Source organism: Saccostrea echinata, unplaced genomic scaffold, assembly GCF_033153115.1.
Source record: "Saccostrea echinata isolate AGI-Se365-2 ecotype Australia unplaced genomic scaffold, CSIRO_AGI_Sech_v1 ptg000058l, whole genome shotgun sequence".
In the NCBI taxonomy this organism is placed as follows: domain Eukaryota; kingdom Metazoa; phylum Mollusca; class Bivalvia; order Ostreida; family Ostreidae; genus Saccostrea; species Saccostrea echinata.
In genome coordinates, this window is record NW_026889807.1 from 761,215 (window position 1) to 776,076 (window position 14,862).

At 32.4% G+C, this 14,862-nt stretch overlaps 2 protein-coding genes across 2 annotated transcripts in view; one reads left to right on the forward strand and one right to left on the reverse strand.

The window, feature by feature from the left end:
- LOC133174437 (uncharacterized) overlaps positions 1–14,862 on the forward strand; it is a 140,594-nt gene that overhangs the window by 98,772 nt on the left and 26,960 nt on the right. The window lies entirely within an intron of this gene.
- LOC133174442 (uncharacterized) lies at positions 1,182–2,482 on the reverse strand. Its single transcript, XM_061309569.1, has 2 exons — positions 2,257–2,482; positions 1,182–2,074 (listed from the first exon to the last, which is right to left on the reverse strand). Exons 1-2 carry the CDS (start codon positions 2,450–2,452, stop codon positions 1,407–1,409), a joined length of 864 nt encoding a protein of 287 aa, XP_061165553.1. The 5' UTR covers positions 2,453–2,482; the 3' UTR covers positions 1,182–1,406.

The following is a 14,862-nucleotide window of genomic DNA, read 5'->3' on the forward strand; positions in this document are numbered from 1 at the left end:
GACCAGACACATCCCCAACCAACATCTGCTACTGTTTACTCGTATGACCCGGCAATTCCCAGTCAAGGTCCCCTGGCCAACCACGAGAAGGACTTCTATGACTTATGTAGAGGTACAGGGGCTCTTCTTTTACAGACACTTTATGACAAGTCTTTCGAAAGTGATGATGACGATGATAATAATGTTGTACTTCCATCAATGTCAGATGTCTGCAAGAATATGCAACCTCCTTATGACATTTTTTTCAGTTACCGAAAAATTGAAGAATATTTTTGATAAGAAAATAATTACTGAAATTGAAGATCAAACTAAAGGGCATAATGAAAATCATGAATGGCTTGAACACAGAATTGGTAGAATTACTGCCTCACATTTTTCATCAGTTTTGCATTTTAGATTTACAGAAAATGAAGAGAATTATATTTCAAAAATGATTATTGGGAAAACTTCAAAAGTATCTGTACCTTCTCTGGCATTTGGTAAGCTACATGAACCAGTCGCTAGGCAGCTTTATTTTGAGCAGTATAAAAAACAGCACAAACATGCAGAGATTAAGTTATGTGGTTTATATGTAGACTCAGATTATCCATTTTTAGGGGCTTCTCCAGATGGTGTAATTAAGTGCAATTGTTGTGGTGAAGGATTACTTGAGATAAAATGTTCCTTCTTGTATCAAATTAAAATGCCCAAAGATGCTTGTATTGATGACCATTATCATGTTGTCTTAGACGAAAATGAAAATATAAGACTGAAATTTGATTCTCCATGGTATGTACAAATTAAGGGCCAACTAGGTGTGTGCCAAAAACAATGGTGTGATTTTGTATTTTACACAAAAAAGGGCTTTATTGTTGATCGTATATATTTCGATGAACACATATTTAAGAGAATTATTGAAAAATCTCAGATTTTTTTTTAGAAGTACCTTTTTAGAGCACTAAGACAATTGTAAAAATAGTTATGTCAGCAGAAATATTATGTATTTAAAGTCTCAAACATACATTTTCAACTCTTGTAAAAATGAGACATTATGAACAATTTTCTTACTTTTTATTTGATTATCATTCAAGAAATATATGCTACTTGTTACATTGAAGTTCTTATACACGTATTTTATATCAGAAGTGAACACAATAAAAAAAATATTTCTAAACACAGATGTCAGTTATAAGTATACATTCCAATATGGAACATCGATTCCTTACTTTTTGACCAAAGGTTTTTGAAGATTACAAAGAAATGCACATATGACAAGCATTTGATCAGCAAGTGGTTTTAAATTTGTTGGCATGGTGTTGGACATCATATGAAATGTTTTTAACCTTCCTATAGCCCTCTCTACATGGATGCGGAATTTTGCAATGTTTCTTGTTTTAAGTATTTCGGAGGCAGACAAATACTTACCTTTACCCCAGGAACACTTCTTTGTGAATGGGGGTATTAATAAGTCTAGCTCTGCGTTGAAGCAAAAGATCCCTGATCAAAAATCCCCTGTCTGCCATTATTTCATCTCCAGCTTGTATGTTGTCCAGGAAACCACTTTCCTTAGTGATATGCCTATCGGAAACATTGCCACCCCACAAATTTGATACAAATGTAAATGCACCAGAAGGTGACACACCTACCAGTGCTTTATAAGTATTATGTTGTTTATAGGAGCTAAATGTCTGAGACTGAGCAGTTGGATTTCTTGGTTTTTTGATGAAAAATTCAGTGCAGTCAATAATACAATTTACATTTGGAAATTTAGCTCTGAAAGATGAAGGCATGAATTTTTTAATTACATTTCCTGAGGGCCATTTTAATAAAGGTTTGAAGATTGTACACATGAAATTGATCCAGGTAGTGAAGACTTGAGAAACTCTTGAGGTGGATACGCCGAATAAATCTGCCATGACAAATGTAGTCAAAGCTAGTCGCAATCTGACCAGAGTTAAAACAAACTCCTGAAACCTGCTGAGCTTCCTCTTTGGGCCCGACTTTGCATTTAGACTGTCTTTCTGATAAAGTTTCTTTGTAGTACTCCCTTGTCCTGACCAATACTTCAAAGTTGGTGAAGCCTTTTCCAAAATATCTTAATAAATAAAGGGGAAAGTTATTTATTAGAAAATGTTATTTAATTATAGAAGATAAGAAACCACAGTATTGATAAAATTTTGTAATATTAAAAAAGCTTTGATCAACCTTTTTAGTGTAGTAAAAGACCATGTATTAACATTTATAATATCACTGAATTTAGTGTGCACCGGTTCATACCATATACACCATTTAGGATTTTCTTTGATGGTAGTCCAGTATACATCTTTACATTTTTGTCATCCTTCACAACTTTGTTTATAAAAAGCTCTCTCATGAGTTTCTCAGGATCCTCCAGTTTGGTTGACTTCTCCTCGAGAACCTTGATATCTGCAGTAGTGAGTGAGGTTTGGATTCCTATATCTCTGGTTGACATGTCATTACTGCAAAAACTACCACTGATGTAGCAGTGGTCCATGTCTACATGAGTGCCTACAGTATATTTTAAATGTAAATTTTTGTGCAGTAAGCTTACCTCTCTTTAAGTTGCCAGAATTTTAAAATATGACATTTGATAGATAGCCATTAAAATGTTAATAATTCTTTTAAAAATCAAATATTTTCACCTGTGTCAGGAAAAGATCCAGCTGTTGGACGCTCATGATCACTCACTTCTTTTTCTTGAGTTATTGGCCAAACAAAAATGGAATTGTCATTATTAATCTGTGAATGCTGAAAAATAATAATCCTTAATTTAAAAAAAAAAATCAAAATTCAGTTTTCAAAAATACAATTAAATTATCAAATATTTTTATTGATCTGCAATGATAAATACTTGTGCACAAGTTTTGTTACTGAATTTTATATCAGCAAATAATCTTACATACAAGTACTCTTTCACTGGCAGCCAGGGAATCCACTGGGGGAGGAATTGAGATTTCAGATTGAGTGTCTTGTACAATACACTTTTTCCTCTTGGATATTGAAGTTGTTGAACGAATCTAAAGATAACAAATTATACGCACTCAAGACTATAGTATGTGTCTCTCTAAATTGTAATACTCCATACCTATTTAAAATGTTAAAAGCTCAAACAGTTCTTAATTTTGTGTTTAATCCTACAATATATCATAGCACATTATCATTTTCTAGTTATTTTGATGCAGGTTTGTAGAGCTATAATCTTGATTTTAAATTACATCAAAGGGAAATAGTGTGCACAACTATGCCAGGCAGACAGGCACAAGTCATTCGATACGTACAATCATGATACCTGATACTAACTTTGGAATGTTTAATAATCAAAACCATAACAAACCTTCAGACTTTCCTTAAAATTATTTTATGCAAAGAGCTCTGGGTATGGATGATTTTCTGTTGGTCTGCCTTCCTTAAAATGAAGAGAGCATACTCTGTGATTTCTCTTTGGCTCGTAATTTTCTCTTCTCAAGAGGTCCAGCCAGCGTTTTCTTTGTGCATGCGCTTTTTTCTGGGTTGGAAAGGGATAAAATCTTACATCTTTCATGTAACCATATCTTCCCCTTTTTCTTTCATCAGAATTGCATCCCTCCGCAACGCAAAAATAGGATTTTGTGTCAGACGACATCGGGTAACTATCGCAAACAATCACAACCGGAAGTACCCTTGCTGAACATTTTCTGTAAATCACGTGATCGGCATAACTAAACGTAAATAAAAACGGACGTTCCGGATGAACTCGAAACGTGACTATTCAGATACGTTGGGCCTATATTAGTATATATATAGCATCTTACTTCCGCGCTCCCTAACTAAGTGACAGTGGTCCGAGTTAGACTATATCTGGACGTTAGGTGACTGAAAAAAGTAGCAGATCAGAAAAAGTGCAGTATTTACACTTGTTGTATATAAATGTTATTTTACATCTAGTTTATTTATTATCCATTGCCTGTGTCCATATTCATGTCAAGCTGAACATTATAAAACAATTATACGTCATTTTTGAAAATTGACGTCACAATGGTTTCGCCGATCTATTTGACCTGTTGGGAAAATGAAACTATATACATGTACATGGACATGATTTTTTTTTTTTTTTTTTTTTTTTTTTTTTTTTTTTGAACTATTAAAGTGAAAATTAGAGGCTAAGTTTCCAAGATAGAAGACCATTAAAGTGGCAAAATATCACAACAGATTTAACAATTATTGTCATAAATTTTTTATCAATGACTTCAGTAAGCTTATTTGAAGAGTTCATAAAAAAAATACCCGAATAGCCATATACATCACATAAATGTAATTTTGGTCACATGATTTCTCGAGATGGTAAAAAAGAGGTAATATATAGCATTTTATGTACTTAAAGAGCGATCAAATAAAGGTTGGATGTAATATTTACATAACGTGAAAAGAAAACAATAAACTGGGGTGGGGTGGGGTGGGGGTATAAATTACTACTTGAGCGATGATATCGGAGGGGGGGGGGCGTGTCCAATTGTCCTCTAAATTTATATTCTTAATATTACTGTAGATCGACAGACCTATATGAATTGTATATAGAAACATAATATAGCAGTGACGAATGGTAGAGGATAAAAAAGTGTTTCCCTTTGATTGTCAAGAATCACATCGTTTGCTTTTCATCCTTCTGTATTAATATCCGAAAAAGTATTGCCTGTTTGCGTGCTCATGAAAAATTTAAATTCCGACTTGTTTACTAAAACATATATTAATCTTTGCTAAGAAGTGATAAGTATATATCCACTGATATCTGTGCATAAGTGAAATATTCTCGAACGGGGCTCATACATGTAATGCAGTGATCGTAGAAAATATAGATGATTTTATTCTTGTTAATTGTTTCAACTGGATGGACAAATTAAAATAAAATATAAACAGGGTGTCATAGAATATAGAAAATTATTTGATAAATGCATTTACGATGTATAAGCATCGCGGGTTTATTGAGAAATGTGGATTTTGTAGAAAATGTCGTTCTCACCACGCTTACTGGTTATTGAAATAATGACTTCTGGACAACAATCTAGTACGTACATGTATTCAAAGGCGGATCCAGCACCGGCATGCCGGGTGTTCCCCTCTCCCTCCTTGTTTGAGTTTTTTTTTTTTTTTTTTTTTTTTTTTTTTTTTTTTTTTTTGACTTGTTTTAACCTGTTTATACTCTCAGTTTATCCACACGTAACGTTCAGGCACGTTGTTTCAATGCTGATTCGAATTGGAAAATGTTTCATGTCGAAAAAATCTTAACCTACCTCCTACATGTGTAAATGGTAAAGTTTTACTTGAAATTACATTACCACGATGAACATAAAATGATACTTTTCCCAGGATAACTTTTTTTGCTTTACTTTTTTAAATTTTTACCATCTTGAAAATTTACATTTAATTAATTATCAATAGACTAAATGTAGAACTATTTTGCTTTAATTTCTATGCCTACAATATGTGATACAGGAACTATAAATATTTCATGCTATCAATTCACGTTTTTACACTGGTATTAAAATTATTAATCAATCATCATTGAATTTTTCTTTGCATTCAGAAATTTAAATGGCCAAATTCTCATTAGTATTGAATTAAATGGTTTTAAAAATGTAGGCGGAAATTCAGAGTTAGCGTGTGCAGTTCATTAAAAAAAAATATGTCATTCCAAACAGTCAAGCGCCATGCCTACACGTAAACAATCTAAAACGCTCGACATTTAGTTTGCTAACAACTTTTAGAGTAGGATAATCTTATTTGTCAAAGATTTATTTTTTTTACCAAGTAACTGTTTTCACAAGATCAGCAACGGCGTAGCGACATTCGTTTTCCATAACTTGTTAAACACTTTATCAATGATTTGATAAGAATTCTATTGAAAAACGGTTTCCTTACATATCTTTCATCATCAGATACTTTCTCTTACAAACCGCCTCTGTCAGTTACACGCGAACGCACGGTTTATACATGTATGTGACATGTTTCTAGCTATTTTCAGCATTTTTAGAACTCATTTTAGGTTTTTCCCCCAGTGCAGCACATAATTGTAAGTCTAATATTTTCCTCGTGACGTTCTATGACGTAATCATTTTTGTCTTTTTTCGTAAGGACTACCTTCTTCTAAATTTAATTTATTTTCCCAGAAGCAAAATATTAAGCTATAGTTTGGCTTATCAATGCATGCACATGTATTCTTAATTTCTAAATTTTATTTTCGATTTTTGGGCATTCTACAGGTATATGACTACAGGCAGTATATTCAGCATCCAGTATTCCGTTAGATAAGACAGATACATTATTTGTACATAATATTTGAGATAAAAATATTTTTTTAAAGAATATATTTTACTTAGAGAGAGAGAGAGAGAAAGAAAGATGTAATGGAACATTTTCGTCCTGTTTATGTCGGCCATTGGTGAATGTTAACACCGGAGACGGTATGTACCGAAACGAGCCTTTTTTCCCTTTGGAATATGCGATAAAAGGTATACCTAAACTTTCGTCGTATATCGTCGTTGGAAGTTTTTTTTATGCTTACATATTCCCATCTTTCATTCAATTCATATTCACCATGTTATACTGTGTATAATCGGGCATATATAAGTCGGATATTTTAGAGAATTATTTCTTGTCCAAAAACTCTATGTCCGACTTATAATAGATTTTAGAAAAAATCGGTATTTTTAGAGCAAAGGAAGGTATTTTGAAACGCGTTAAGTAATAATCGTTTATGAAAGTAAAAACTTTTCCTAATGCAGGATGAAAGAAATAAGGTTACCATGCATATGCATCAAACTTAACTGATTTAGCATTTAATGATCTTATATGTGTTTGACTATACTAAACATTTTAACTGGATGTTGATTACAAAAAAATCTGTACCGACTAATGCCCTGTTCACACGGAGAGTTTAATTCGAATTAAACGTAAGTTACTGCGAATTAAATTTGATCCGCGTTCACACGGAAAATTTAATGCGAATTAGTTTAATTCAAATTAGTTTACTGCGCATTAAATTACTTCGCATTAGCTCCGTGTGAACGCTAAGCGAAGCTAATTCGAATTAAATTTTGACGCATGCGTAAGGGCAGAATTAAGTCACAGGCCACATGTCGATGGTCAAATATAGGTACTTGTGCTATTTTTGAGTGGAAAACAAAGGAAAATTATGTTAATCACTAAAATGTGTACAGACACTATGAAATTATGTCAAATGTAGATCTGCTCTGCACAAAATGACGTGATTTGTAAATGACGTCATAATAACCTTACTGAATAGCCTTGTTGTAGAAATAAAATTTTAATTCGCATTAGTTTACTTCGCATTAGCTGTCGTGTGAACGCAATATAATTCGCATTAGTTTGATTCGTATCATTTTACTTCGCATTAATTTACTGCGAATTAAACTCTCCGTGTGAACAGGGCATTAGAAAAGGACAAAAGGGTATATTGCAAACTCCTCCAGAATGATTTGAAAAAAATACAATGACTAAAAGGCGGGAAGACTTGTTTGCGAGTAGATGTTGGTTAACGAAAAAGAATCTATTCCAGTTGCTTCTTAGAGGTAAAAATTGACAACTGAGAGTATATAAAAGCATTCCAAGTGTTGTAGTTAACATATAATATCACAAAAACTGATGATATTATTTTTGAAAACTTTTTTTTTTTTATTTGTATATACAGTGAACATGCAATATCAAAAATAAATGAAAATATTCCCTTTATTATTATAACCAAAATAGTTAATATGAGTTCAATTATTGAATTCTGTTGATATCACTTTGATTCATCAAGAGCTTAGACAACACCCACCCCATCCCCAACCCCTTTTCGCCTATATACTTTAAAGAGGAAAAAAATGTAAAACGACAGCGTACATATTCTTGCCAATATTTAGTGGTTCTCGAATTTCGTTTAAATATTTATCCTAGACTTAAAAAAAGGGATTTTAAAAAATGAAATTTCTTACCAGGACACAAAGCATTATGAAAGAAATATAAGGGTCACATTTTTTGAACCTCAAATCTCATTGCTTCCTCCATTCTGTCATTACACGGAAGGTTTCAGATCAGTTCATATTACTGAAAACAGTAATAAAGGTGTTTGAATAATAATAATAAGTTATATATATGTATGTATGCATTATATGTTCTTTCTTTTAACCGGAAGAGTTGAAATGAACCGATAATAGCCCTCTAAAAACATATTTTACTCCAGTTAGTCGTATAAGCTACTTTGCTTTGACATGATGTTTGTTAGTATAGCAATCATTTTAATTATATTAAGAACTGATAAAATCTTTGCCTATGGTAAGTATCTTATATTTATGCAGACTTTTTCATATTACGAAAATTTACATCAATGAAAATCATGAAAATCATGAATTTCTCCCTAAAAAGACATGACCTGGAGGCAGGTGCTTGATTAGTGTTCCCGGCTGCGTGTGGGACCTACACTTTTGCTTCTAGTTATGTACTTTTCTCTTTGGTATAGGAAGTAAAAGCCAGGTGTCTTTCGGATATTACTTGTAAATCACATTTGTTAAGGCTACATCCTGGTATCTTGCTTTGGTGAAGTCTGCAGGACAACATGAAGACGAAGTAACCTACATGAGATGAACTTTAGAACTAGCGATTTCTTTATTCTTTTGAATGATTTATTCAAAATCCAAAATAAATGAATTGAAATACTCATGAAAAATATAATTAAAAGCTTGCTACATTCCTCTGCTATAAATAACGAAATATATGTGATCAAGGTTAAATTCTTAAACAATGACTTCATATTAAAATTAAACAAAAAGTAAAGAATTTGAAATTAATGCGGAACTTGGAGAGTTGGGGAAATCGGAACATTATGATGCACTCCAAAAGATCTAGATGGAAAACAAAAACTTGAATACGATAAATAAAATTATAGTTCAAAATTAAGGTTTTTGTTTTACAATCTGTCTGATTTAATAATAACTTCAACGAGGTCATGCATAAATTCACGAATTGGCCTTAATTTGGCTATGTCTTACATGTGATTATAAAAAAAATACATAAAACACAACTTACGCGGTTCTTTACCCAAAGCTTTCTTAGCGTTAATATAAGTTATAATTAACTGTTTCTAAAATCTTTATGCTTATTGACTGGTAATATCAAATATTTAATATAGTAAGTACTGCATTTAAAAAAGAAAAATGTATGTGAAGTCGGTTGATGAGCATATACCGGTTCTGCATGTATCATGTGTGTTTTATTAGTAGGTGTAATGGAAGCTTCTTATTCAGGTACGCTGATTCATTTTCATCATTTATTTTTTTTTTCAATCGAATACATGTAATGGTTTAACAAGGCCGAGTCTAATTATTTCTACCCTAGATATTTTGATCATTTTTTTTTTTTTTTTTTTTTTTTGAATTAATTTTTACGATTGCATTTATTGTTTTAAGATTTTAAAAAAATGAATGTTAACCGTCCCGATTTCTTAGGGGGTCATCTCAAAAGTTGTCAAATTTTACTATTGGACCCTGTGGGAATTTGATGGAAAAGGGCCAGATTATGGCATTTTTTTTCCATATTTTTTATATTTCTGCTCTAGAGATTTCTTTTTCAGCCAAGTACATGAAAGTTATTGTAAAAAGACACCAAGCTGTGAAATTAAAAAAAAAAAGTTTAGAATCTAGGTGGTGTAGGAATTATTACAAAGTTTATTTTTTCAATGCCAAATACTTCTAAAATTGCCATATTGCGGTAAATATATGTATCGGTGCAGATGAATTATCGGCAAAGATGAATTATTTTGGTGAAAATAGCAACGTTTAGATTGTAAGTATGTTTCTTTTGATGTTCTGTCAACATTTTTTTAGTAAAATGTCCATGGACGTCTGGAATATACAAGCGAGTCATGCGTCATTCTTCAGCTTCATGCATTGCTTACAAAATAGGAAAACAGTGACGTCGTTAGAGCAATTTCAGGGTTTTTTTCCCTAATTATTGTCGTAAAAGCATAATTTCAGACCTATAGGAGTTAGAGATAATGTTAATTTTGTATTAAAATCACAATATTTGGGAAAGGTGTAATGTCGCAAATATGACTGCATGAAATTAAAAAGCTGCGCAAAGTCATGCGCACTCGAATTAGTCTCGGCCTCGTTAAAATCCCGGTCAGCTTTTCCTTTCCAATTCTTGACAACAGAGATTCAGAGGTTCAACAATACGCCGCAAACTTAACAATGTTTACCAAGATCAGAAATAATTGGAATGTACCCTTAGAATATGTGTGGTAAACACGACTTGTAAAAAAAAGAGAAATCTTTGATTTTATGTAAAAACTAAAAAAAGATCTTCAATGTAAATATGGAATACTGATATCTCGGATAAGACAGTACGACTTTTTAGAGCACGTTTGCATATCTCAGGGTTTTTTTTTTTTGGTTTTTTTTTTTTTGGTTTTTTTTGTTTTTTTTGTTTTTTTTTTTTTTTTTAACTTAATGTTTGTTACCTGCAAAATGAAAAAAAGGTGTGTGTGTGTGTGTGTGAGGGGGGTGGGGTGGGGTGGGGGGGGGAGGAGTGTTCAATTCATCACTTTTTCAAGATGATGTTACTTTTATATAATGGTGAATAATTGTTTACTTTTTATCAGTGACTTCCTTTCGCCTCTCAAAATGTTCTGTAAATTTTTCAAATAATGCTCTGAGAGCTGTCTAAAGATATCGCCAGGTACCGTGTAAGGAAAGGCTTTGGCAACACGAAAAATAATGCAACGACTTTATATACACTGTACTACCTTAGGTTAAAATACCTTAACCAAAAGGAACTTAACCTAAAAAGAAGAGCTCTCCCGACAATAAAAATATCATACAGGGCCCAAAATCACATAGAATCAATGATTCAATTCTCCTTAAAAATTGACAGATAACTGCAAAGGATAAACTACATAAGGCACATGGTGTGATATTGTAATTAGTTCAGAGTACTTTACAGTGTATTAATTCAAACCATTTAGGAATAACAGGACATACTTGATTTCTCCAGAGATTCATTTTTTTTTCTTCTTAAAATACTTTTTTTTAAATGATCAAAGTCACTGTTACACTGCATGTTTACTCCTTGAGTATGTGATGAACAAAAATGATGTCATTTGTCGTAGGCTTAAACTACAGACAAAGATGTTGCGTAAAAATACAGCACTTTATTTCTTTTCATATTTCTATTCAATTTCCGAAGATAAGTTAAATCTTTATAAACGGATATTATGAGAAAACATTTCTACTCCATATGACGCCATCTTGCTTCCTATGGTGGCCTTACCAACAACCCCCCCCCAACCCCCATTGTGTTAAAATATTTATTCATTAACGGTTCACAAACTGACCAAATGCCTCATGATCTTTTCCGGAGAACATTAAATACCTCCAGCTTAAATACTTAAAATTTTGATTTTTAAAGATTGAAATTAAAAGAAATTGTGTTCAAATTTACACATATTTTAATTTTTGGACAAATGATAACCGGTTTTTCAACCAATTACCGTCGTTCCTACCGAATAATTGATTAGGAAGTTACAATTAAAAGAAATTGTATTCAAATTTGCATATATTTATTTCTTTGAAAAAATGTTAACCTGTTTTTCAACCGACTACCGTCGTTCCGACCGAATAATTGATGAGCAAGTTACAATTAAAAGAAATTGTGTTCAAATTTACACATATTTATTTTTTTTGAAAAAATGATAACCTGTTTTTCAACCGATTACCGTCGTTCCGACCGAATAATCGATTAACAAGTTACGAATTGCCATCCCCATTTTCAAAATCTTTTTTAACACCTCTTTTAATTTTCTTTTTCAGTTTTTGAACGAAGTTAACGGACAAGAAATAAGCCTTAAAAACAAACCCAAGAAAGTAAAACCTCAATAAAAAAAATATGTGAATGAAAACCTTCGTTAAGTTTGAGATATCGTGAGGTCTTTCTATCTTGCATCAGGACCTACAATGTCAATTTGATTACCTACAAAGTACAAATACATTAAAATATCGATTTTGATATATCTTTTGGCCTATTATATTGAGAAAATATTTACATAGTTGTGGTGTAATTCCATGAAATTGATTGGTTAAAGGTAGGTTATTATGTGTATACAAGTATTTTGTTTAAGTTATATATTTCCATGGTTGATAGTTACAGACAAGTCAAACGCGTTCAACCGCCTTCCCTACTTCGATTGTAAGTGAAATGCAATAAAAATCATGGAAGTCATTGTTTGATTTAAAATTATCAGTTATGTTAAAATAAAAAATAAATCTTGCATTTTTTTTATTTAGGAGTAAAATTCAGAACGAAACGTTTAAAGTATTCTGATAATTGTAGCAATTCCTTAAGACCATATCAGCAAAGTAGAAAAAATACGACCTCGTCATGACATATTTTAAAGAAATCATATTGAATAATTAATCAGAAATCCATTGTAAATCTAATAGTAGATATAAAAAGTCTTCAGAGATGTCAAACATGCTAAAATCAGACAAAACTGTACAAACTCTAATACAAAGGAAAGTTTAAAAAAAAAAGCTGACATTTTCTAAAGTGTAAAATAGTGGAAGAAAGTACACTGAAAAAAGGAAGAATTATTGATGACAATTCCATATGCAAAACATACACACATATAATGATACATGTCATTCTTATTTTATCAGTTTTGTCAGGTTTCCCTTTATATCATGTCGATATCTTGCTAAGTATTCATTAGCTTTGTAATATTTGATTGGTTTATTGATCTTTATCGTGCCGCCATCTGTCGTCACCAGGGGGCTCAGTTTTTAAAAGCTCATCATAAGGATGTGTGCCAAGCTCTTGGCGAAGGACAAGTTGCTTCTTATTTTTTATTGACTTAGGTCAGTCGCGGCTGGAGCTTGAATTCATGACCTTCCCGTTACGGAGCGAGCGTTCTGCTTTGTTATACAAATAAATGAATAATAAATACATAGAAGAATAAATAAATAGACACCTCTCTAGATTTAGATATCCCAGGTAGATTTAGTAACAACTAAAAATGATTTTTCACATGAGTTCGGCAGTATATATCGACCATACTACACTTCCGGTTTGCTGTACAGATTCTCCATGGTTTTATTCTTCTAAAATAATTTCTTCTTATGATAGAATACTAAACTAAAAAAAAAAAAATGAAAGTGTTCATGAAAGAATTTATGGAAAAACACACCTATTCTATTATCAGGTTTCCCTAGCCTGTAAGTACATGAGAACATTTCGCAAAATATTTCATAGCTAACAAAAGAAACTCTATATTTATAGTTTCTTGATAATTATACCCGCACTTTCTAAAGAAAGTTCGGGTATATTGTTGATACTCATGTCCGTCCGTGACACTCTTCTTTCTCAAACTCCTCTAAAATTTTACACACTAGCCTAATCCTCTTTTGGGAGATGGTTGGTGGTGTCATATAGATGTGCAGTAAGGCTTTTGAATTTTCTTTTCACCCTGGGGGTCATATGGTTGTTGAAAATGACGTTTTTTAATGCAAAAATGACGTCGAAAAATGACTTTTTTAAAAGCAAAAAGCCCCTGGTTCCCTGAACTCTTCTTACATTTTACACAGAAGCCTAATCCTCTTTCGGGAGATGGTTGGTGGTGGAAAGATGACGATTTTTATGTAAAAAGCCCCTGGTTCCCCGAACTCCTCTTACATTTTGCACAGTAGCCTAATCTTTTTTTGAGAGATGGTTGGTGGTGTCATGTAGTTGTGCAGTTAGGTTTTGGAATATTCATTTTCACCCTGGGTGTGAAATGGGGGTTGAAAATGACGTTTTTTAATGCAAAAATGACGTCGAAAAATGACGTTTTTTTATGCAAAAAGCCCCTGGTTCCCTGAACTCTTCTTACATTTTACACAGAAGCCTAATCCTCTTTCGGGAGATGGTTGGTGGTGTCATGTAGATGTGCAGTAAGGTTTTGGAATATTCATTTTCACCCTAGGGATTAGATGGGGGTCGAAAAATGACGGGTTTTTTAATGCAAAAAGCCCCTGGTTCCCAGAACTCCTTTTACATTTTACATACAAGCCTAATCATCTTTTGGGAGATGGTTGGTGGTGTCCTGTAGATGTGCATTAAGGTTTCGGAATTTTTTTTTTTCGCCCTGTGGGTCAAATGGGGGCATTTTTTTAAATATTTAACGTTTAAACACACTGGTTCCCAGAACTTCCATTACATTTTATGCATTAGTCTTAAATCATGATCATTTGAAAGATGATTGGTTTTGTCCTGTGGATGTGTAAAATGGTTTTAAAATTTGCATTTCCATGTGGATGGCAAATAGGGACAGGGAAAAAAATGACCCCTCCCTAACCCATGGGGTCATTATTTGTACAAACTTGAATCTACACTTCTTGAGAATGTTTCAATATTAATCATGCTCTTGTTGTTTTTGAAAAAAAAAAAAGAATTTTGAAGATTTTTTTCCCTTTTATTCCTATATAAAACTTTGATCCCTTATTGTGGCCTGTCCCTACCCTCGGAGGCCATGATTTGAAAACTAGAAATATGTCCATAGGACATGAATGACCCGCCGAATGTATATTACTAATGCAGCATGAAAATTTGTTTGAGTGTATGAAGTTTGATGAGAATATATCTTGAACAGTTTCTTTAAAATTTAAATTAAAATCTAAAAAATTGGATATAGATAATAAAATTCTCACCAAATTATGGTTAAGTGCATGCTTACATAAAAACATCATAAATTGTTTCCTTAAAACTAAGCAAAATACAGATTAAATAGAAGGGAGGTCAAGGTCACAGAAAGTGCAAGGTGAAAAGTTTTTGATGCAGTTCAATAGCTCTTACTAATAA

What these genes read in the sequence shown, in the direction of transcription:
- LOC133174442 (XM_061309569.1), bottom strand. Translation starts at nt 2,452, where the DNA reads ATGTCAACCAGAGATATAGGAATCCAAACCTCACTCACTACTGCAGAT. An exon ending in AATCCTAAATGGTGTATATG is followed by an intron (nt 2,075 to 2,256) that starts GTATGAACCGGT and finishes TTATTTATTAAG; the next exon opens with ATATTTTGGAAAAGGCTTCA.